The 23340-nt window shown below is 42.2% G+C and overlaps 3 protein-coding genes and 1 pseudogene across 4 annotated transcripts; 3 read left to right on the top strand and 1 right to left on the bottom strand.

Moving 5' to 3' along the window:
• The first annotated feature begins 158 nt into the window (after positions 1-158).
• LOC121545684 (microtubule-associated protein RP/EB family member 1) lies at positions 159-9524 on the top strand. 2 transcript variants are annotated; one of them, XM_041856437.2, is made up of 7 exons: positions 159-320; positions 683-806; positions 3466-3611; positions 3734-3926; positions 7789-7901; positions 8098-8250; positions 8408-9524. In XM_041856437.2, the coding sequence occupies exons 2-7, from the start codon at positions 686-688 to the stop codon at positions 8456-8458; spliced, it is 777 nt and encodes a 258-aa protein (XP_041712371.1). In that variant the 5' UTR covers positions 159-320; positions 683-685; the 3' UTR covers positions 8459-9524. The 2 variants fall into 2 exon arrangements, with proteins under 2 accessions (XP_041712371.1, XP_041712370.1); XM_041856436.2 differs by having other exon boundaries at positions 679-806.
• Positions 9525-9806: 282 nt separating this feature from the next.
• Positions 9807-10600, bottom strand: LOC121546482 (annotated as a pseudogene).
• An 88-nt stretch (positions 10601-10688) lies between these two features.
• LOC121545686 lies at positions 10689-13528 on the top strand. Its single transcript, XM_041856438.1, has 7 exons — positions 10689-10763; positions 10866-11305; positions 12304-12413; positions 12546-12649; positions 12740-12940; positions 13201-13306; positions 13453-13528. The coding sequence occupies exons 1-5, from the start codon at positions 10750-10752 to the stop codon at positions 12801-12803; spliced, it is 732 nt and encodes a 243-aa protein (XP_041712372.1). The 5' UTR covers positions 10689-10749; the 3' UTR covers positions 12804-12940; positions 13201-13306; positions 13453-13528.
• A 182-nt stretch (positions 13529-13710) lies between these two features.
• Positions 13711-23299, top strand: LOC121545688 (WD repeat-containing protein on Y chromosome-like). The gene is made up of 20 exons (XM_041856440.2): positions 13711-13816; positions 13902-13972; positions 14066-14196; positions 14662-14729; positions 15583-15731; positions 15852-15989; positions 16099-16209; positions 16317-16544; positions 16664-16734; positions 16890-17094; positions 17200-17400; positions 17489-17572; positions 17689-17850; positions 18107-18322; positions 18537-18689; positions 18894-19062; positions 20798-20930; positions 21103-21277; positions 21407-21505; positions 21647-23299. Exons 3-20 carry the CDS (start codon positions 14153-14155, stop codon positions 21848-21850), a joined length of 2610 nt encoding a protein of 869 aa, XP_041712374.2. The 5' UTR covers positions 13711-13816; positions 13902-13972; positions 14066-14152; the 3' UTR covers positions 21851-23299.
• The last annotated feature ends 41 nt before the right edge of the window (positions 23300-23340 follow it).

The raw sequence follows: 23340 nt of genomic DNA, 5'->3' as shown, positions 1-23340 counted from the left end.
TCTCGCAATGGGATATTTTTTGGTTCAATACCCCATACAGTAGGTGGCGGCAAAACACCAATAGGTGTAGTCTGCCATAAAACCTTACAGAAGAAGAAGTGGGAACCATATCCTGTGGTGTATACTCCAAGCCTGTATGTGGCAGCAACGTTAATGTTCAGCTACCTTCTAACCATACAACAAGAGCCAAGAGGAAGGAACAAGGCACGAACGAAATAAACCGCCGGTGAACGGCTAGAAAGTTTAGTGTATCCACAAGTTTTAACCTTTTTGTATTTTTTTGTAATTTGATTCAACCAGTGGAAGATTAAGAAGACAATGTAAGTTCAAAAGCATGTTTCACAAAAATGGTTAATTCACAGTAAAACTACCCAGCTAAGATGGATAGCGTATCTAGCTAGCTAGCGATGATGTCGTTGTTGAAGGATAGGTGTGTTTGATAGATAACAGCTAGCTAGCTATCGTATTTTTAGCTAACAGTTCCAGATCAGCTCAATATTAGTTAAACTGGCAAACTCACATTTTTTTACTAGCGGTATAACGTGATGCTAACATTATATAACTAACGTTAGCTGGCAACAAACCGTATGCTAGCTAATGTAAATTAGCTAGATGTTTCTTTCTTTGTCTGTTCTTTTAAAAAACGTACATTCTTCTCATGTCTTCCCATATACCAAGCTAGAAGATGGCTGTGAACGTTTACTCCACATCTGTGACCGGCGACAACCTTAGTCGCCATGATATGCTTTCTTGGATCAACGAGTCTGTACAGATGAACTACGCCAAGATTGAGCAGTTGTGCTCAGGTCAGTAAAAAATGATAACGTTAGCTAGCTAGCTAGCTGATCTAGATCAAACCAGAAATACGTCCATCGGCATAGCTAACTAGCCTGTGATGGCCGTTCCGATGGTTCATTCAAAAAGCGTGGTAACGTTAGTTATTTTCGACTAACCTTTATTTGGAGATGCATACCTTCTGTCATAAACGTATGTTTCCAGTTGCAGATGGAAATCTAAAAAAAATAGAATATTCAGAACATAATAGTGCATTAAATATTTTTCCACCTGCAACTGGAAACTGAAGTTTATAAGACACCTGTGGCTTCAGAATCGAGAAAGAATAAAGTATCACCAGGTAAAGGTTGGACGTTTTTAATTTTTCGTATTGTCAATGGACCCTTTGCTCGACCTCAGGCACAATTTTAGCTATGTGCTGGAGGTTCAAGCCCACTTGGCCACTAACTACAACATCATCAGCCTATAGGTGTTGTGCATTGGGAAAGTATTCAGACCCCTTGACTCTTTCCACATTTTATGTTACAGCCTTATTCTAAAATGGAGGGAATTTTTTCCTCAATCTCATCAGAATACCCCATAATGACAAAGCAAAAACGGGTTATTAGAATTTTTTGCAAATGTGTTACCAATAAAAAACTTTAATATCACATTTACATACTATTTCAGACCCTTTACTCAGTACTTTGTTGAATCACCTTGGTTATGACGCTACAAGCTTGGGACACCTGTATTTGGGGTGTTTCTCCCATTCTTCTCTGCAGATCCTCTCAAGTTCTCTCAGGTTGGATGGGGAGCGTTGCTGCAAAGCTATTTTCAGGTCTCTCCAGAGATGTTGGATCGGGTTCAAGTCTGTGCTCTTGCTGTGCCACTCAAGGACATTCATGGAGACTTGTCCCGAAGCCACTCCTGAGTTGTCTTTGCTGTGTGCTTAGGGTCGTTGTCCTGTTGGAAGGTGAACCTTCGTCCCAGTCTGAGGTCCTGAGCGCTCTGGGGCAGGTTTTCATCAAGGATTTCTCTGTACTTTGCTCTGTTCATCTTTCCCTTGATCCTGACTAGTCTCCTAGTCCCTGCTGCTGAAAAACATCCCCACAGCATGATGCTGCCACCACCATGCTTCACCATAGGGATGGTGCCAGGTTTCCTCCAGACGTGACACTTGGCATTCAGGCCAAAGAGTTCAATCTTGGTTTCATCAGACCAGGGAATCTTGTTTCTCATGGTCTGAGAGTCCTTTAGGTGCTGTCATTTGCCTTTTACTGAGGAGTGGCTTCCGTCTGGCCACTCTACCATAAAGGCCTGATTGGTGGAGTGCTGCAGAGATGGTTGTCCTTCTGGAAGGTTTTCCCATCTCCACAGAGGAACTCTGGAGCTCTGTCAGACCGACCATCTGGTTCTTGGTCACCTCCATGACCAAAGCCCTTCTCCCCCAATTGCTCAGTTTAGCAGGGCCGCCAGCTCTAGGAAGTGTCTTGGTGGTTCCAATTTTCTTCCATTTAAGAATGATGGAGGCCACTGTGTTCTTGGGGACCTTCAATGCTGCAGAAATGTTTTGGTACCCTTCCCCAGATCTGTGCCTCAACACAATCCTGTCTCGGAGCTCTACGGACAATTCCTTCGACCCCATGGCTTGGTTTTTGCTCTGACAATCACTGTCAACTGTGGGGCCTTATATAGACCGGTGTGTGCCTTTCCAAATCATGTCCAATCAATTGAATTTACCACAGATGGACTCCAATTTAAGTTGTAGAAACATCTCAGGGATGATCAATGGAAACCGAATGCACCTGAGCTCAATATCGAGTCTCATAGCAAAGGGTCTGAATACTTATGTAAAAAAGGGATTTCTGTTTTTTCTTTGTAATACAGTTGCTAAAATTTCTGTAAAAAACCTGTTTTCGCTTTGTCATTATGGGGTATTGTGTGTAGATTGATGAGGAAAGTTTTTCCTTTAATCCATTTTAGAATAAGGCTGTAACGTAACAAAATGTGGAAAAAGTTTTGGGTCTAAATACTTTCCGAATGCACTGTATATTAATCTACCACCATCTTGGAAACTACTCCCCGTATAGGGAAATTGTACTCCCCACAGATAAGTGGCTTGGGCTGTCATAGGACATTTAGGCAGGAGGTAATGGCAGGAGCAGAGTATTATAGCCAGTGGTGGAGAAAGTTCCCAATTTTTATAGTTGAGTAAAAATAAAGATATCCTTAATAGAAAATGACTCAAATAAAAGTGAGTCACCCAGTAAAATACTACTTGAGTGAGTCTAAAAGTATTTGGGTTTAAAAACACGGACATAATTTACAAACAAAGCAAGTGTGTTTAGTAAGTCCGCCAGATCAGAGGCAGTAGGGATGACCAGGGAAGTTCTCTTGATAAGTGTGTGAATTGGACCATTTCCTGTCCTGCTAAGCATTCGAAATGTAACAAGTACTTTTGGGTGTCAGGGAAAATATATATGGAGTAAAAGGTACATTATTTTCTTTAGGAATGTAGTGAAGTAAAAGTTGTAAAAAATATAAAGTACAGATACCCCACCAAAAAATTAATTAAGTAGTACTTTAAAGTAGTTTTACTTAAGTACTTTACACCTCTGATTATAGCCTAATAAAGTTTAGACATGATTAGCTGGTAATTGAATAAATGATCTTATCACATTCACACAGGTGCCGCTTACTGTCAGTTCATGGACATGCTTTTCCCTGGATGCATACCGTTGAAGAAGGTTAAATTCCAGGCCAAACTAGAGACTGAGTTCCTCCACAACTTCAAACTTCTGCAGACCAGTTTTAAGAAGATTGGGGTTGACAAGGTTAGTGCTTCCGAGTGTCTTTAACTCAATGTGTACTTTCGGCTATTGCAGTGTTTCTAAAATATCACATTTCAGCCATTTCTGCCATCGAGACTGATTGACACTTTTTAATCCATTTCCAGATCATTCCTGTGGATAAGTTGATAAAAGGCAAGTTCCAGGACAACTTTGAGTTTGTGCAGTGGTTCAAGAAATTATTTGATGCCAACTACGATGGGAAGGATTATGACCCAGTCAGTGCTCGCCAGGGCCAGGACACTGCTCCTACGCCCAACCCAGGGCAGGTCGCATCCAAGCCAAGGAAGCCCACTACTGGTGAGGAAGAAACATTTATAATTTCTAACATTTTGATGAATATAACATAAATACCTAATCGAAAATATAGCTGCAAGCAACAACGGGGGGGGTGTGGTCTAATCCAAGTTACTCCCAGTCAGCCGATGGAACAAAACAATTGTTCCTGCGTCTTTGATGCTTGCTCCCTTAAATGCATACTGTATGCATTTCTATTTCAGTACAGTTCCACAGCTCCCCACCTGTTATCAAACCAGTGGCGGAAGTCGGTAAGGTGGTTTAATGTTCAAACAGGGATCTCCAATGGGCACCAACGGTGGGCTTTCACAGTCATGGTCACACTGTGGAAAGGACTTTTGTAAGGCTAGGTCATAGATAGCCTCTAGTAATTTAGTAGGTTATGTCATAAACATCAAAGTTCCAGAATGGGATGAAAATGGCAGCCATATTGGTCAGGGAGAAATTCAAACCAGTCTAATTGGAAGGAATGGCAGTAGAGGCATAATCCTGATTTTACTTATGCGGGAAAATAAAAGCAAGGCATGTGATATTTCAGAAATTGTGTAATAGAATTATTGTCAACCTAAAATATTGTAATAATTATAAACAGTTTATACAGGTTTATACACATTTTCTCTATAAATAGCCTCTAAAATACTGTATATGTAAACATAACAGACCTTTAAATGTTTTAATTATTGTTTTCTTGGAAAGCTGTGAGTGCTATGCGAGGAATTGCCAAGAAACTGAAGATCTCGTACAAGCTGTGTACTACTCCCTTCACAGAACAGCGCAAACTGGCTCTAACCAGAATAGAAAGAGGAGTGGGAGGCCCCGGTGCACAACTGGGCAAGAGGACAATACATTAGTGTCTAGTTTGAGAAACAGGCGCCTCACAGGTCCTCAACTGGCAGCTTCATTAAATAGTACCCGCAAAACACCAGTCGCAACGTCAACAGTGAAGAGGCGACTCTGGGATGCTGACCTTCTAGGCAGAGTTGCAAAGAAAAAGCCATATCTCAGACTGGCCAATAAAAAGAAAAGATTAAGATGGACAGTCTGAGATATTGCAGTCTGAGAAACACCTCTTCACTGTTGACGTTGAGACTGGTGTTTTGCGGGTACTATTTAATGAAGCTGCCAGTTGAGGACCTGTGAGGCACCTGCTTCTCAAACTAGACACACTAATGTATTTGTCCTCTTGCTCTGTTGTGCACCGGGGCCTCCCACTCCTCTTTCTATTCAGGTTAGAGCCAGTTTGCGCTGTTCTGTGAAGGGAGTAGTACACAGCGTTGTACGAGATCTTCAGTTTCTTGGCAATTTCTCGCATGGAATAGCCTTCATTTCTCAGAACAGGAATAGACTAACGAGTTTCAGAAGAAAGTTATTTGTTTCTGGCCATTTTGAGCCTGTAATCAAACCCACAATGGCTGATGCTCCAGATACTCAACTAGTCTTACGAAGGCCAATTTTATTGCTTCTTTAATCAGCACAACAGTTTTCAGCTGTGCTAACATAATTGCAAAAGGGTTTTCTAATGATCAATTAGCCTTTTAAAATGATAAACTTGGATTAGCAAACACAATGTGCCATTGGAACACAGGACTGATGGTTGCTGATAATGGGCCTCTATACGCGTATGTAGATATTCCATTAAAAATCTGCCGTTTCCAGCAACAATAGCCATTTACAACATTTAACAATGTCTACACTGTATTTCTGATCAATTTGATGTTATTTTAATGGGCAACAAAATTGCTTTTCTTTCGAAAACAAGGACATTTCTAAGTGACCCCAAACTTTTGAACGGTAGTGTATATCATACAATATCAATACTGATTTCAACCATTGTATGGGTGTGTAGGATCCTATAAAATCAGCGTTAAATCCACGCTGCGGAGACAGTGGACGGAATCACAGAATCCAGACATTTAAACGGAATTCAACAATATTCCAGAATGTATTGAACTTAGTAGGAAATCAACTAAATCTATTTAATTTATTAGAAAATGCATTAATTTGCCCAAGATTATCATAAGACATGAACAAAATGCATCAGTGATTTCGTATTTTCCTGACCCTGTGTGTCCGTTTGTCTACCTCGTTGTGTAGCCGTTAGCGATGATGCTAATATAATGACAACCATCTTCTGGTAGATGGAAAGGCTTTCCCCAAACATTTCTTAATTAAATGTTAATAAACAAAGTAGCATATGCCTACCTGGCAGAATATTATTATTTGCATCAATCCAGTGGTCATTTGTTTAGCAAACTCTGGAAGCACATGAGCGCTACAGAAACATTGCTAACTAAACAATGATATCTGGCTGGTGCACAGTTGAATTACAGGGTAACTACACCCACAAATCTACATTTCTTAGATTTTTCCCATGCAGACCTCAAGTGATCTCCTGATGTGGTTTAAGCATTCTTGTTGACTTCGGAAAAAACTAAATTGGATGTTCTATTAAAGTGATTTTGAGATCCAAAACTGGGAAAAAACTAAACAGAATCAGGCAAATTAAACAGATTTTATAGGGCCCTAGCTGTGCATTGAATACATTGTATGAATGGTATATTGGCAGTTAATTTGACAAATGTATGGAATCATTCCTCTAAAACTGTCTGGCTAGCTAACAGACAGAGTGCAGTTGTATTCTTCAAATTCATTATTTTACACTCTTATCACAGCACTGGTAAACCATTTGAGTGATAATGCCTGAAGCCGGTGTTTGGAGGATATATTCGTTGAGGGCCAGCAAACCGTACCAATATATCCGCCAAACACCGGCTTCTAGGGCATTATCACTTTTATACAACGGGTTACCAAAATATTCAAATAATGATTGACATGTTATTTTGATGTATTTATTCATAATAGTTCATCCTTCCACAAGATGTATAGTCCCGACACAAATCTATAGTTGCTACCCAAGCCAGCTGGTCGTTCGTTCTATCGGTTCAGTTGCCAGAGACGTGACCCAGTCGTTCAGTCTTTTTGTTCTGTGTCTATGGACTCGACCCAGTCGTTCGTTCTAAATGTTAAATTGTCATACTGGCTGGCAACATTCTTATCCCATGCTTGCTAGCTAGCCAACTACGGCAAACTTAGTCACGTCAAACAGTGCAGCCAGAGTAACAGTAGCTGCATTTGCATTTGTTTAAGCTGTTTTCTATTGACATTTACATTGGATACATCCATAACAATGGCATAGAAAATGAGCTCACTCATCAGGACACTGTTGTTCAGAGGAGCTAGCCAACAACACAGCTACAGTAACACAATCACTTCAAACGGAAGCTGTAAAGACCGCAAACTAGCTGCACTTTGTTTCGGTTTACCTTTTTTCAATTGACATTTCTTTGTATATATCCATAAAAATGATGCCAGCTGATTCATGATTTCGACTGGCTGAGAAACGCTGCCTGTCTGTCTCGTCCCGACATGTTTATTACTATGGGACAGCAGAAGATGGAATTCGAATATTGAAACAATGTTGCAAATGTCGGAGAGACAGACAGTAAGGTTTATACAAATCTCTGCTGTTGAAAACTAAATGTTAGTCTAAAAGAAATGTAAGATAATGTCTAGATGCTTTTTATAGTGGAGATCAAGTTTATAAGTTGCCTAGCTGGGCTGATGAGACAGTGGATTGCGCAGTCAGATGGAACAGAGTAAATAGGTATTTTGACTCCCTGACCAAAATGGCTGACCTTTATCCCATCATACGAAGGTTCATGTCCATTCTAGTATACTATGGGCTAGAAACTGGAGTCAGTGGGTGTTAATGTGCAGTTGTGTGTCTAAGGTTGAGGGCATGCACACAGTCCACAGTTATATTATTCTTTCCTAGTTTGCCAACTGTGATTTGTGTTGGATCCAGCTCCCACGAGGTCTACAACGACAGTAACCAAACCCCTGCCCAGGTCAGCAGGGAGTGCCTTGCGGAGACCCGGAGGGGCAGGGGACGTGGAGAGGGTGGAGCTAGCTCAGGAGGTATGTTCTTTCGGAGGGTCACCACTAAAATGAGTTGTTGATAAGATTTCCCCTCAATCTCCTGTATGGCTTTTGTGTGCTAGGTGAATAGTTTGTTAATGAAATTGAAGCTTGTTTTGTTGTAACATGAGTCATGACAGCCCCGCCCATTCGTTCTCCTATCACTAATGTATTCCCTCTGCTGCTCTCGCCTCAGGTCAGTTCCCTGAAGGCCACTGTCCAGGACATGGAGAAGGAGAGAGACTTTTATTTTGGAAAGCTGAGGTCCATTGAGGTCATCTGCCAAGAAGTGGATGGAGAGGCAGATGCAACTATGCAGAAGATTATGGATGTTCTATACGCCACTGATGTGAGTCAAACCTCACCGGAATAGTCTCTGACAGACACAGCTGAGAGACTGTCTTCATTTCATATCATTTTTCATAACCGATTTATTATCTGTAGTAGGAAAGAAATGTGGCGTTGTATTTGAATATTGAAATCAAAATGTTGTTTCCTGCTAACAGGAGGGGTTTGTTATTCCTGATGCTGAAGGAGAAGAACCAGAAGAGTTCTGATGAAAATGGACACAACTGCAGTTCATACCTTAATCACACACTTTTCCATACACACACACAAACACATACAGGTTGGTGAACACAAGTTTGCATGTGCAACGTTCATACGCACTCGTGTGCTCTAATGAACATGCACTTACTCACACTGTGGATTAAGTTGCCTCTGGATTATACACTGCCTGCCCCCTTGGTCCAACTGTTTGTTGGACCAAGTGTTTTTTGGACCATAAAATAAAATTCAGAGAGCCTGCTGATCCAGCCACCAGAGAAAAAGAACCCTGGATACAATTCTAATGGGTCCTTACTTTCTGGTTTATTTTCTGCCTTGTTTTTATTTTGGCCTCTTCTGTGCCTTTAAACTTTGGCCTGTTAGTTTTGAAATATGTTCAAGTTGTCTTTTTATTCCTTATATATTTCCAATTGACCTAAACAAAACTGTACTAGATTATTTTGATATGATATTTGCAAATATAATTAATTAAATATATATGAATATGTTTACTTTGCCAAAGGAAATTATTGTAATTTTTATGGTATATTTACACATTCATTGTATATTTGAGTTAAAATTTGTGGTTTAGGCGATCAGCATTTTTATTTAGTTTCCTGTTTTAAATGATTTATCTGCACAGGTATTCATCACATTACTTTTTTTGATTTTTCAATTAAATGAAGTGTTTTTATTGAGCACCTTAAATAAAAAATAATGTACTTCTTACTTAAATGCTAAATTAAAGAAGACTCATTGTGCCATTTGTGTATTGTATGTAGACTAGATTTACACTCCACTGATCTATGTTGTAATTTACTTCCTCATGTAAGGCAAAGACAGGATGTATGGTTTCTAGTCCACACAGTGAAGAAATACTTCCCTCTAGTCTACAGTTAGAGCAGAACTATACACTCTTACCAGAGGAACTGAGAGCTCTCTTTTAGGACTGAAGTCTGTTTGTGAACTTAGTAGCAATATAAGGCTTCTACAAGCATCTCTTTTCTTTAAAAATGAAGGATTGGATAAAATAAATTGTTTTTAGGTAGAATAATTAAAATGTTTTGAGAAGTTCAAGGTGATATGTTATTAACTCAAATATGTAAATGTTTCTAATTCAATTTATCTGCTCATTAAAATGTCCTGACAGACTTCTGCATTGCTATTTGCAGTTGGTTCTTGGTAGAATAACTGCAGTAATCCGAAATCAAAACAGCAGTGATATAGGCTAATTCAAAATATGTATAAACATGCCCATAGTAAAGGGCCATAAATAAAAACATTAATAAATGTCTAGAACCCCACTGCGCATTAGACGTAGGTGGCAGGATGTACTTGTCATACTGGGTGGTGTCGATGCTACCGCTTTTGGGCAACATGGTAGCCCTTTGTGTAGGCCGGATGCTGTTCCTGATAGTGGGGTTCTAGACTTGATGGTGTGGACCCTATCCGTGTCATGGTTCTGTATGTCCCGTTGAGAATCACCAGCTCCATCATCTGCGTCTTTCATGTTGTCCTCTCCCTCCGCTGTAGGCACCAGGAGTTTCCTGACCTCCGCTCTCCTCATTCTGACCTGGGCTGTGTCATTCTCTCTGATCAGAACGTACATGTCCTCGTCTAGATCTTCCATGCCAGGTTTGCCTCTCTCTCACTGACCCCCATCATCGCATGTTGATCTGGCATCCGGTTTCTGCTGTGAGCCCACAAGGCCCCAGTATTCTGCCCATGAGGTTAGTCGAGCTAGTCTTTTACAGGCACAAAGCTTCTCCTGCAGGTGAACGATGGAGCCCGCTGGGCCTTGGGTAACTGGAGGTTGTTTGTCTACAATGCTGTTTATTGGGTCGTTGGACATGTTTTCCTACACACTATTGATCTCTTCATCCATAAGCTTCTCTGTGTCTGTCAAGATGCAAAACAGATTTGGATAACTGGTCATAATGTTTTCGTGTAACGATTGTGTCAAATAGTCAGGACTCTTCTGTCTCTCCTCTTGTCTCCCCGAGTATCATCTTTGTGTCAAGCATGCAAGGTTTTTTGTAAACAGAAAAAAGCTTGGAAAACCAATTTTTTTCCTATGCCCTCACATTTTGATTGTTGTAGTCAGAGTCAGAATCTGGTTTAATTTGTTGTTTAAAAAAAACACCCATCTCCATAGATACCATTGATTTATGTTAGGACCGTCTGTCTCACATTGTGACATCACCAAAAGAGCATTATTCTTCTGTGAGCATTTGTGCCTGTGTCAAAGGTGGAAAGCCATGACCAGTGTGAGCTTGTGGACTGTCACAGGGGCACTGTGAAGATGGCCATTACAAGGTCAGACAGTAATATCAATATAAAGCTAGTTTACATTAGGACTTTAAATGTGTTTGATCAATCCGTAAGTGTTCATTGTATTCATTGCCCGTGTTATCACAGCTCCACCTCTGATGACAAGCAGAAACACACCACAGCTCAGGTAAATTCAAAACAAAATAAATCTGCACGCTGGTATGCTCCCCAAAGTGCTCTGTTTTATTTACACAGACAACATTTCCATTCTAATTACCTGGGTTTTTGCCACCTTGTCACCCCCATTTTGTTCACAGTTTTTAATCTGTCTTGCCCTCCTAAGACATTTTCAAGTGAAAGTAGGTTCATGTTGGTTTTAATATCAAATGTGGACTTAAGTCTGCCTGAGGTGCTCTATATGCTCCCTCAGCAGAGTATGGCAGGGGAGACGGAGCGTTCAGGGAAAAGCAGTGACCTCGGGGAGGAGGACATGCCGGCTCAGGGGGGAGTGGAGAATCAGATCAACGAACAGCACCTTCGCCGCATCGAACGCATGTTCAGAGATGCTGATACGGATGGAGGAGGGGGTGAGTGACCCGAACACATTATACCACCTCCCCATAACTAATAGTATACCTCAGTATCATTTTTAGCCCAACCCAGTATCATTTTTAGCCCCTAGTGGATCCCTGCCAGTTTCACCAACCAGCTGCACATTTCTATATAGTGTTGTCGTACAAACTCGCATGGGTCGTTCCATGAAATGAGTCCCTTTTGCGCCTATTTTATATTTTAAGTCAACATTTTGCACCAATATTGAATTTAAAAGCTTATTATATTAAATGAAGTGCCCTTTAATATAGACCACATGTAAAATTCAATACTTCTGATTTGTAATATGAATAAAGACTTGCTAAAGTGACAAAATTCTGCATTGTTGGCTTTAGAGCTTGCAACAAAGGCATTTTACTGTACTTGTGCATGTGACATTAAAACTTGAAAATTCAGCATTTAGGCATGTCCCTCTGTGCACGCTCTGTGACTTCTATTAAGATTTTAACCCACTTAACCCAAAATTGCCCCAAGATTTCACCATCTTTGTCAAAGAAACAAAATAACGAGAGCTTTACAAAGTCATTTCTGGAGATGATTATTTATTTAATGTGATATAGTTCATAGTGATTCATTATAAGGTTCAGATTTTGTGTGGACCCCACCCCCATCTAAGTTGCCCATCCCTGTAATAGATACAGGCTAGAAATGTTTTAACAATTTCAACTTTTTTTTAAAGCTTGCATTCAATTGCCTGTCCCTGTTGCACACAACAAGCTTCCATTCCTCCTGTCACAAGGGGGATTTATGGCTGATTTAAAGATGAAATCGTCAACCCTGTTACGGTCAACCGTTACAATCAACCATGTTACTTTATTTGGCACATAATAGGTACTTACTATAGTAATTTGGGGGAGGGTTTATTAGGTTGAACATGTGCTCTTTATGACAGAAAGTGAATAATAATACAAATGTATGAAGTTACACTATCCAAAAGGGACTCATTTTGTGTCATTCTCATTCTCTCTGTCAGGGTTGGATATGGATCAGTTCCGGGATGCGATGAAGAAGATCATGGATGATGAGGATGTGGACATTATCTTTATGAAGGTGGACACCAACTGTGATGGCAGAATGGACTGGGTGAGAGAGGAAAACAATGAATGGGAGTGCTGTTTTGTCGTCAGTTGACCAACTCCTCTGGTATGTGACAAACACGTAAACACATTTAAATTCTTACTCTCTTAAACAAAAACTTTGTGTGGTTTTATGCAGGTTGAATATCTGAACTACATGCTTTTAGAGTACAGAGAGAAAGACTCTCTGCAGCAGCAAAACAGGCCACTCTACTTTCCCAAACCACTCAAGATTGTGCCTGTGTAAGTGGCATTTCATAGGCTATGTTCTACAGGTTACTAGGTAGGACATGTGCAGTGTGTGCATCCTTAAATATTTCTGTGTCTGTGTAGTGCACACTGTGAGGCCATTGTCCGGCTCCAGTTCTACCATTCCAGCCCCCAGCCGGGGAGATAAGGACAGACTCTGGGGAGCATGGCGGGGCCTCAGGGGGTTCTAAGGGCCGCGCCCACAGTGGACGCTACCTGTCAATCAGCCGTGATGGCGTTCTCAACTACTGGAGCGAGAGGTTCAAGCTGCTGCGCACTGTCAATGTGCGTATTTTTCATTTTCTAGCAGTATATCATCAATAATCAATCAATTCATCATCACAATTTAATTATTTTTTGTAATGTTTGATATGATGTGAAAATCCTGAAGTAATACATGATGTTGACAGAAATGGAGAAAAGACAGTTCTGAAACACTGCTACAAAATAGATCATCCCGCAAGCAGATATGCTTCATGTCATGCTTGTGGGATGTTCTATTCTTTAGCAGTGAAACAGTCTCTGCATGTTTTTCTCTGCTCTAGATAAGTCAGATGCAGCACACAGTGGCCCAGCCCATCTGGGTGACAGACATGGTCTGCCTGAGTAACATCAACCAGCTCTCCATCTCCTCCACAGGGCGAGACGTAGGTGTGTCTATGGGAATGTCTGTGCAAATATTTATACGCATCTTGTTATGCAGTGATATTATTTTGTACAATGTAACACCTACTGATTTATAGCTACTGTATGATTGTTGAAGTGTTTGTACAGTGTGTTTGTTTTTCTGTCACCAGAATTCTATGACATCAGTGCCAGTAAGTGTGACATAGTGTTCTCCCTGTCGGAGCTGGAGGCCAATGTGGAGGTGATGGACTACTGGTAGGCACAGTTTAGTGTGTACTCCAAAGTGTATACCAAATGGTACCCTATTCCCTATAGTGCACTACTATTATTATTGATGATTATTTCTGTTTAATGGAACATGACTTTTGCAGGCATTTTGTGAGAATAACCCAAACTTTATTTCTCTGCTTCCTTTTAGGACAGATGGTAAGAGAGGAGTGTACTCCATTGGTGATGCCAGTGGCACCATATACGTCTTTGTCTCCTCTGATGTGGTATAGAATGGCCTGTTCAACAGTGCTGCCTTCAAGACAGGTACTGGGTGAAAACCTGCAGGTAAAGATGATAGGTACACATGTTCATGCCGAAGACCAAACTCACTTCTTTGCCTCTTTTTCAGGAACAAACTATCGCATCCCTGTGTCAGCCCTGCTCAAAAACACCTCCAGCTTATTTCTCTGCTTTAGAGTCGTAAGTAGCCGATATAACTTTAGTTTTTCCTATTCACGCTCTTTATTTCCCTCTAGCTCTCTGTGTCATATCTTCCCTTTTTGTATGTTCCAGCCCAGCCATAATGACTGGATCCACCAGATCCAATACATCCCAGAGTTGAATGCCATCGCCACCTGCTGTGCGGCAGACCAAACTGCCATGATCCTGACCACGGTGCCCCACTCACGCAAGTGTAAAATTCAGTATGCCCCCTTTCGCTCACTCCGTCTTTATTTATCAGTGTGTCTATCATGTTACATCAGAGTTTTACAGGACTGTTTAAAGACGCACTCCAGCTATATTTGAACTTTTCGTGTTGAAAAACAATATCCCAAGTATAAATACAGTAATATACACACACTTAAAGTTAACAAAATATGTTTTGAGCAAACTAGGGTTTTTTTAGACACAACTGCAAATTTCAAGGAGTAGGCCATACAAGGAGTTGGTCTGATGTGATGTCATCGGCCTCCCTCCTTGGTTATGGGAACAACTTGTGCCATGTAATGTCATACCTGCACACCTATTGAGTTGTGCTTTTTGTTAAGTAAAGCAGGTGCTAAATGAGCTGAAAAGGAGACTGGAGTGCCACTTTAAAATGCCCTCAATCTCTAATTTCTGATGTTCATTCCACAGATGAATAGACTTGTCTTATTTTTCTTTCTCAGAACTGCACTCTTTCACCTGCAGAAGGGAATTCTGTGTTTTGACTACTCACCTGAGCTCAACATTCTGGGTATGTGTAGAAGTAATACTACATACAGTGCTGTTTATGACATCTTAAACCAATACATATACAGTTCCAAAATTATTGGCACCCTTGATAAAGATGAGCCACAAATACTGTATAAAATAAATAATACAAATACTAAGCTATATTGCATGCTCCAAAATTTTTACTTATATTATTTTATACTAAAAACGGAAGCATATTTTCATTCCACTGGTCCTGGGGCCCTTGTTAAGGTCAACGGCATCATGAACTTTAGGAGGCTGACACTTGTCCGCAAGTGGATCTTCTAGCAACCCCAAGCACACATCAAAATCCACAAAGAAATGGTTAATTGACCACAACATCAAAATTTTGCAATGGCCATTGACTTGAACCCCATTGAAAACCTGTGGTGTGAATTGAAGAGGGCAGCCCATAAACGCAGACGAAGGATATCGAGGATCTGGAAAGATTCTGTATGGAACAATGGTCTAAGATCGCTTCCAATGTGTTCTCCAATCTCATTAGACATTACAGAAAAATACTAAGTCTCATCCTCACAAGGGGAGGGTGCTGGAGTATTAAAAACATAGTTGCAAATAACTCTGACCCCTATCTTTGAGATTTTTTTTATTACTTGTTAAATAAAATATCTTTCTCTAAGCAAATGTGTTAGTATAAATAACATAATTACCCTTTTTTTTATCATGCAATATAGCTCAGTATTTATAATGTTTATTTTGTACAGTATTTTTTGCTAATCTTTATCAAGGGTGCCAATAATTTGGGACCTGACTAGCTGTCAATCTGAATATTATTATTTTGATACAATATCCCATGATGTGTTTGTACCTGTGCTTGTTTTCCAATGTTCTAGTGACCGGATGCTACGATCGGGTCGTGAGGGTCTGGAACCCGTATGTGACCAATCAGGCCACATCACAGATGAAATGTCACAACACCGTCATCACTCACATCGCTGTCAACGGCAGAGATAACAAGATCATCAGTGTGTCCAAGGACAAGGTCAGATATCCAGCATTATCACTACAGTGACACTCAATGTCACCCCTTGTCTCCTCAGATTTGTACTGTAACGCTTATTTAGACTATAGAACAGGTAGGGGTCATTTCTTTCTGTTCCAGAATGTGCGTGTGTGGGACCTGCAGGACTGTGTCTGCCTCCAGAACATCCAATCCAAGAATGTCAACATGGGCCGCTTCCCCATCACCGGCACCTACTATAACCACACCAGTAACACGATGGTGATGGCTACGTACCTAGTGTGTGTTCGTTATTGCCTTTTAACATGTGTACACATACACACTGCATTGGTTGTACAAGCTTCTGTGGTATTGCTGTGTATTTATTTCCGTATGTTGTGCTGGGCAGATTGGAGTTCTTCGAGGGTCTATGGAGGATGTAGACAGCTCTGTACCCACAGCTACAACATCACATGAACAAGCACCCTGTGCTGCTCTCTACAACTCCAACTTCAAACAGGTTGGTATGGTTCAGTACTTGTGAGTGAGGTAAGGTCAACTAAGAGATGATCATACTGCTAATTGAAGCTAGGTAAACCCACCTTCTCTCCACTGCTCTGTGCCCAGGTGGTAAGTGGGTGTCATGCGGGCGTGGTCAGTGTGTGGGACATCCTGACGGGGGAGAAGGTCATGCAGTTCCAGACAACCCCTGAGCGACCTGTTGAGGTCACTGCCATGGCATTCGACAGGCCCAAACGCCGCCTCATCACCGGGTCTAAAGACGGCACCCTGCGCCTCTGGAACTTCAACAACGGGGCTCTTATCTCTGAACTGCCCCTGGTGGACAGCAATGAGGTACTACACTGTTTCCTGCAGGGCACTGATCCCCAAGTGACAGACCTCACTCACTTGTCTTTCTTACCACCAAACACTGCCATTCGAGGACAATACTTACTGAAATGACTTGTTGGCAGGTTACAGGGATTCTGTACATCAATGAGAGGATCTATGTATCAGGCTGGAGCAAACGGGTCATGTGGTATCTGTGAGTGCGTCATGTTTTTACATCTTTGACTGTATGCAACTTTGAAGCTTTTGCTGGCAATTGGTCAACTTGTGTGACTTGTGTGGCTTTTATTTCCCCTGCTTATCTGTATGTTTACTTCCTCATGTCTGTCTGTCTGTCCATCCGTGTGTCAGGGACGATAAGGAGGAGGGTAAGATGGAGCACCGTGTGTGGAACCAGTACCACTCAGACGACATCTATTCCATGCACACCCACGGCAGCAAGATGCTGGTGACCGCCTCCTACAGCGGTGACATCATCGTCTGGAACATAGATTCAGGACAAGCCTTCTGCCGTTTTAACGCTAGCGAAAGCCCACTGCCCCTCATACCCATACGGGTGAGACGAGACACAATGGAGCACTGAAAATACTTTTTTTATTTGCTAGAAACTGTACAAAAATATCTGTTTTTCTGTTGATGTTCATGTTGACTTTCTGATCAGGTGATGGAGAAACCAGGCCAGGTGGTGAGTGTTATGTGTCCAGACTGTTTGGTGAAGGAGGATGAGGAGAAGGAAGAGGAGGATGAAGACGATGTGTGGCTCCGCTCTATGGTGGAATTTCTTGAAACCATGAGCCAGACTCTCAACCCTCAGGCTCGTCGTCCCAGCTGTGCCAACCCTGCCCCCAACAACGTCGTACAGGTACACATGGAGTGTGTTTATGGGTGTGTACACCAACGTTAATGAGTATGTGTGTACTGATGTAGAGGTGTGTGTTTGTGTCCCTCAGCAAATAAATCAAGCCCGGTGTTTCAGTATTCCAGATCCCCCTCCTAATCCTGTGATTCAGGGGCCTCGCACCAACATGCGGCATGTAATAGAATGTTTCAATGCTTCATCTCTTTTTGTATGTTGACCATTGTGCAAGGGTTTCCATGTATTGATGTGTGTGTGTATTCATGGGTATGCATGTTTCTGTGCATCCCACAGGGCCGGAGGGGTAGCATCTCGGCTCCAGTCTCTGCTTCACTGCCTCAGTCGGTCACAGTCTCCGTGGCCAGGCGGCCGACACTGCTGTCCAGACGCAAGACCAAGAGAACCAAGACCATCGACCTAGACGAGCTGGAGAAACCTCGGGTTGCGGTGGAGAAGGTACTGACTGACATGTACACTGTAACCTATCTGACGGTTTCAAGAACCAACTGTGAACTAATGTGTTTAATTTACTGCACCCACACTTAGTTATCCTCAGAAATTACATATGAATCCAAATCTACTGCCTGGCCTAAAATTGCTTAGAGATTTGCAGCCCTTTGCCATACTAATATTGGTTGTCTTGATTACCGACAGACGATGTCAATGACTGTCTCTCCCTCTCTCCATATTTCTTTCTCTTTCTGACGAGCAGGTGTTGTTTCTGGACACCCGTGAGCGTAGCCCTGACACGGCCATCCTCCTGACCAGCTCTGCAGACGGCTACGTCTACGCCTGGTCTATCAGCCATAACGGAGGGCTGCTGGGGAAATTCTGTGCTGTGCATAGCAAGGGGCCAATCATCTGTGCCATGTCCACTGACAGCCAGGACCAGATACTGCACACTGGAGACAGCAACGGATACATCACGGTAGGATTGGAGGGGTTGGATACCATAGAATAGTCACTCTGTTGTTTATCTATGTTGGCTACACCAACTGATGTGTTTGAGTGAAGGGGACAGTGGTGAGAAGTGATCAGGGTGGAGACATTGGCAGGATGTTTTACAGATTGACGATCGACTGATAGTATCTTTCTTTTCTTTGTTCACGTCATCCCTCTACAACTGTATTTCCTTTCCACAGCTGTGGGACATTGAGAAGTATTGCTACCGTATGAGGGGTGGGGTGGCTGAGGAGGAATCATCCAATGAAGACTCTCTGAGGTTGCCTCAACTCATACCTCCCTACTGCAAAGTGGAGGGGCCACGGAGACTGGTGGGGGAGCAGGACAAAGAGGTAACTCAACAACAGTACACACAGAACATAATGACACTCCAAAATATGTGTTCAAGTTACAGAGCTTTAGGGAGGACAGGTTTGGATAATCATGAATGCGTAACAGATGTGAAACTAGCTGGCTATTGGTCATTGATGATGTCACCTTCCATAGACGGAACACACTCAATTTTCCACTAATTTCTATTATCCCTCTCTGATCAGATTTTGCGGGGATGGATTGTGTCCCTGACCCCCCCTAGTCTCCTGAGTTCCTGGCGCTGCCACCTGAAAGGGATCGTTCATCTTGAGTATGTGGAGCGTTTCCGCCTCATCGTCACAGCCAGCCTGGACTGTAACGTGCGTCTGTGGACCATCGCAGGCAGATACATCGGTAAGCACCACCACTGTAGTTACATGTATTAGTTTGAGAACATCTTATGCTACCATGTTGTTTTCATGTTGGGTTGCTACCTTGCTGTGTTGTCGTGTGTTGCTGCCATGCTATGTTGTTGTCTTAGGTCTCTCTTTATGTAACGTTAGTGTTGTGTTGTCTCTCTTGTTGTGATGTGTGTTTGGTCCTATATTTAAAAAAAAAAAATTATCCCAGCCCCCGTCCCCGCAGGAGGCCTTTTGCCTTTTGGTAGGCCGTCATTGTAAATAAGAATTTGTTCTTAACTGACTTGCCTAGTTAAATAAAGGTTAAATATACACTACCAATGAAAAGTTTGGACACACCTACTCATTCAAGGGTTTTTCTTTATTTTTACAATGTTTTTACATTGTAGAATAATAGTGAAGACATCAAAACTATGAAATAACACATATGGAATCATGTAGTAAACAAAAAAGTGTTAAACAAATTTGAGATTCTTCAAATAGCCACCCTTTGCCTTGATGACAGCTTTGCACACTCCTGGCATTCTCTCAACCAGCTTCACTTGGAATGCTTTTCCAACAGTCTTGAAGGAGTTCCCACATATGCGGAGCACTTTTTGGCTCCTTTTCCTTCACTCTGCCGTCCGACTCACCCCAAACCATCTCAATTGGGTTGAGGCCAGGGGATTGTGGAGGCCAGGTTATCTGATGCAGCACTCCATCACTCTTGTTCTTGCTAAAATAGCCCTTACACAGCCTGGAGGTGTGTTGGGTCATTGTCCTGTTGAAAAACAAATGATAGTCCCACTAAGCCCAAACCAGATGGGATGGTGTATCTCTGTAGAATGCTGTGGTAGCCATGCTGGTTAAGTGTGCCTTGAATTCTAAATAAATCACAGACAGTGTCACCAGCAAAGCACCCCCACACCATAACACCTCCTCCTCCATGCTTTACGGTGGGAAATACACATGCTGAGATCATCCGTTCACCCACACAATCGACCATGATGGCCTGATTCACACAGTCCCCTCTGAACAGTTGATGTTGAGATGTGTCTGTTACTTGAACTCTGTGAAGCATTTATTTGGGCTGCAATTTCTGAGGCTGGTAACTCTAATGAACTTATCCTCTGCAGCAGAGGTAACTCTGGGTCTTCCATTCCTGTGGTGGTCCTCATGAGAGCCAGTTTCATCATAGCGCTTGATGGTTTTTGCGACTGATGGTTTTTGCACTTGAAGAAACTTTCAAAGTTCTTGAAATGTTCCGTATTGACTGACCTTCATATCCTGAAGTAATGATGGACTGTCGTTTCTCTTTGCTTATTTGAGCTGTTCTTGCAATAATATGGAGTTGGTCTTTTACCAAATAGGGCTATCTTCTGTAATTCCCCCCAAGAGTGTGCAAAGCTGTCATCAAGGCAAAGAAAGGGTGGCTATTTGAAGAATCTCAAATATAAAATATATTTGGATTTGTTTAACACTTTTTTGGTTACTACATGATTCCATGTGTTATTTCATAGTTTTAATGTCTTCGCTATTGTTCTACACTGTAGAAAATAGTAAAAATAAAGAAAAACCCTGGAATGGGTAGGTGTGTCCAAACTTTTGACTGGTACTGTATATATATATTTTTAAATGGTTCCATTAAATATGTTTTATCACCAACCACAAGGGGGCAGTGTCGGTATGCTCCAACTACTGTATGTGTACTAATACTTACCACTAGTACCCTGTCTGTCTCTAATTCTCAGGTACGTTTGGGCAGGGCCTGTGGCAGGTGGGCGACCCCAACGCCCTCCACACGGAACTCCCAGTGGACCTGAAGAGGATGGGCTCCTGTCAGACACTTAAAGTCCTTAATGAGGGGAAGCACCCGCACTGGAGGTGAGGAGAAAAGTCCAAATGCAAGCCCTTCTGTCTCCATAATATAGACTACAGTATATGGCTGATGACAGAGAGAAAGGGACTGTATACACACAAACACATGCTATCCATGCACTGTCTGATGTTTGACCGGTCATGTCATCTGTCTGCATCTCTTTTGATGCCTTCTTAGCTGTGCCAAACGCATCCTGGAGGGCCTGACTGCACAGAAGAGGCAGCAGTCGACAATGTTTGGTGAGGCTACAATGCAGCTGAGGGAACTGGTTCCTACCGACCCACGGATCGTCAAGTACACCGATGAGCAGATTGAGAACACATGGAGACTGTGGCAGGAGAAGGGAAAGCAGGTGAGTTACAGATGCGAACCACACTCACAGTAGCCTACGCACATCATAGTAAAGTAAAGGACTGACTGCAACTCACGTGTGGTTACTTTGCCTAACGATTAAGTGTTGCTTTAACTGTCCTTCCCTCAGACCAGCAGCATTTTAGGACGAGCATACAAACAAAAAGTGAGACATCACCTTCCGTCCTGTGCCCCTGACCTCCAGACAACCTTCAGCAGTCAAGAGCAGGTAAGACTCGGTTTCCTGGCCTCAGATATGTTGTGCTCTGTCATTTTTGAGAGAGTATTTGTCACCATCTCTGTTGTTCGATGTCAAAAGGGATAATGATGTGCCTGTTTATTTATTGAGTTTGTGTCTGTTTCTCTGTAGTTGAGGGTGTACAAGGCCATGCCCTACAGCATTCTGCGGCCCGTCACCCTGCCCCCCATCCCAGAGCTTCTGAAGGACCATCAGCACAGGTCAAATGAGGGCACAGACACTACCACCAAGCAGAAGAGGAACACTAAGCGCTGGCCCCGCTCACACACACACTGCATGGCTGCTCCTCCACGACCAGCAACTCCCAGGTGCTAATATGACCCTCGCTGAATACACTATACTCAGAAATTAAAGGAGTCTGGCATGCACTATTTCATGTGTTTGGTGTAGTTGTTTTAGACAGATCAGGTCGAGACAGTTCTACAGGACATGTGCAATGACAATTATGCTTTTTATCATATGTGATCAAATGGAGAAGAGCACATAGATTTTTCAAAAAATAGAAATCTTCTCCAAATGTGGACAGTTTATTTGAGGGAAAAAGTCATATGTACAAGTCATGTGTGTGTGTAAGAGTTGTCCCAGGCTTTAGGTCTCCTCTCCATCTGAGAGAGAGTTGGAGTTTGGTTATTAGGTTTTATGTCCGGCTTTGACAGGCCTGGGACCTTCTCTCTAGCTTGGACCAGCCGGATCACTTCCTCGAATATTCTTCAAACCACTCTGGAAATTATAATCCCCCTCTTGCTGTCATATGAATCGAACCGACTGTACAGACTCCATTCCACGCGTAGAATGTTATTGCCTTTCATGAAACTGAGACGTATTGAAATCTGCAAATATATACTTTCATCTACTAGGACAATGTATCTGAGTCTACGTTTTTCTTGTGAAAGTGAAAACAAAGAAGAGTGCGAGGGTAGAACCAACAGGACAAATATAATGAGCGCTCCCCCATTAGAGAATTTAAGTATTTTTGTTGATTTGCTATCTTCTATTGTTTTGCCGGTACTGTCATGGGTTCCACTACTCATGGAAGATAACATTTAATTTGAGCTTTTGAGAAAGGGGAAAAGTTCATGGTAAGCAGAAATGTGACACTATGGGTGTGGTTTAGTGACCCTGCCCCTGAACAAAGCCAGCTGCCAGCCACACCTTGGAGTGGCACCGAAAGGCCTTGGGTAACTGCAGGGGGGTGGCGCATGATCTCTCTATGATGACACTCTTGTTTACTGCACTATACAATTGGATAAGCAAGGCCCTTGGCAGATCTGGGAAAACCATTGTTGGCTTCAGGAGGGGGGGAAGTCAGAGAGGGAGGTAGAGAGTTCAGGATGTACAGGAAGGCTTCCCTGACAGCACAGTGACAGGACATCTGATCTCATTAACTGCTTAGTGTGGTTTCCCCTTCATTTGTGTGCATGTGACACATAATGACCAGCTGGCCATATACCCTATCCTGTTCTAAGCCCCACTTGTCTGTGGCTGAGGTAGGTCTCAAGGTGAGCTATCAACTTTGCTCTTATGACCTGCTCAGGCCACTGATCAGATGCAGGGCTAGCATGTCATGACTTTGTTACACTGGTCAGATGAGCTCACCTAACCCACAGGGCGACAGTACATTATGTACACTACGAGTATGGACAACATTAATTACAGCATTGCATAGTATAGTTTATTCATTCTGACAGTAATCATACAAAATATTATTTAGTTCTATAAGCTAATACAAAATCAATGAGTACTGACAATTTTAATTGCCTTGGTGGATATTTTTTTTTTGTTGTTGCATATTGTAAAAGGATGAA

This window comes from Coregonus clupeaformis, chromosome 30 (genome assembly GCF_020615455.1).
Source record: "Coregonus clupeaformis isolate EN_2021a chromosome 30, ASM2061545v1, whole genome shotgun sequence".
NCBI lineage: Eukaryota > Metazoa > Chordata > Actinopteri > Salmoniformes > Salmonidae > Coregonus > Coregonus clupeaformis.
The sequence above is the reverse complement of the archived record's forward strand: the minus strand, read 5'-3'. Positions and strand labels throughout refer to the sequence as shown.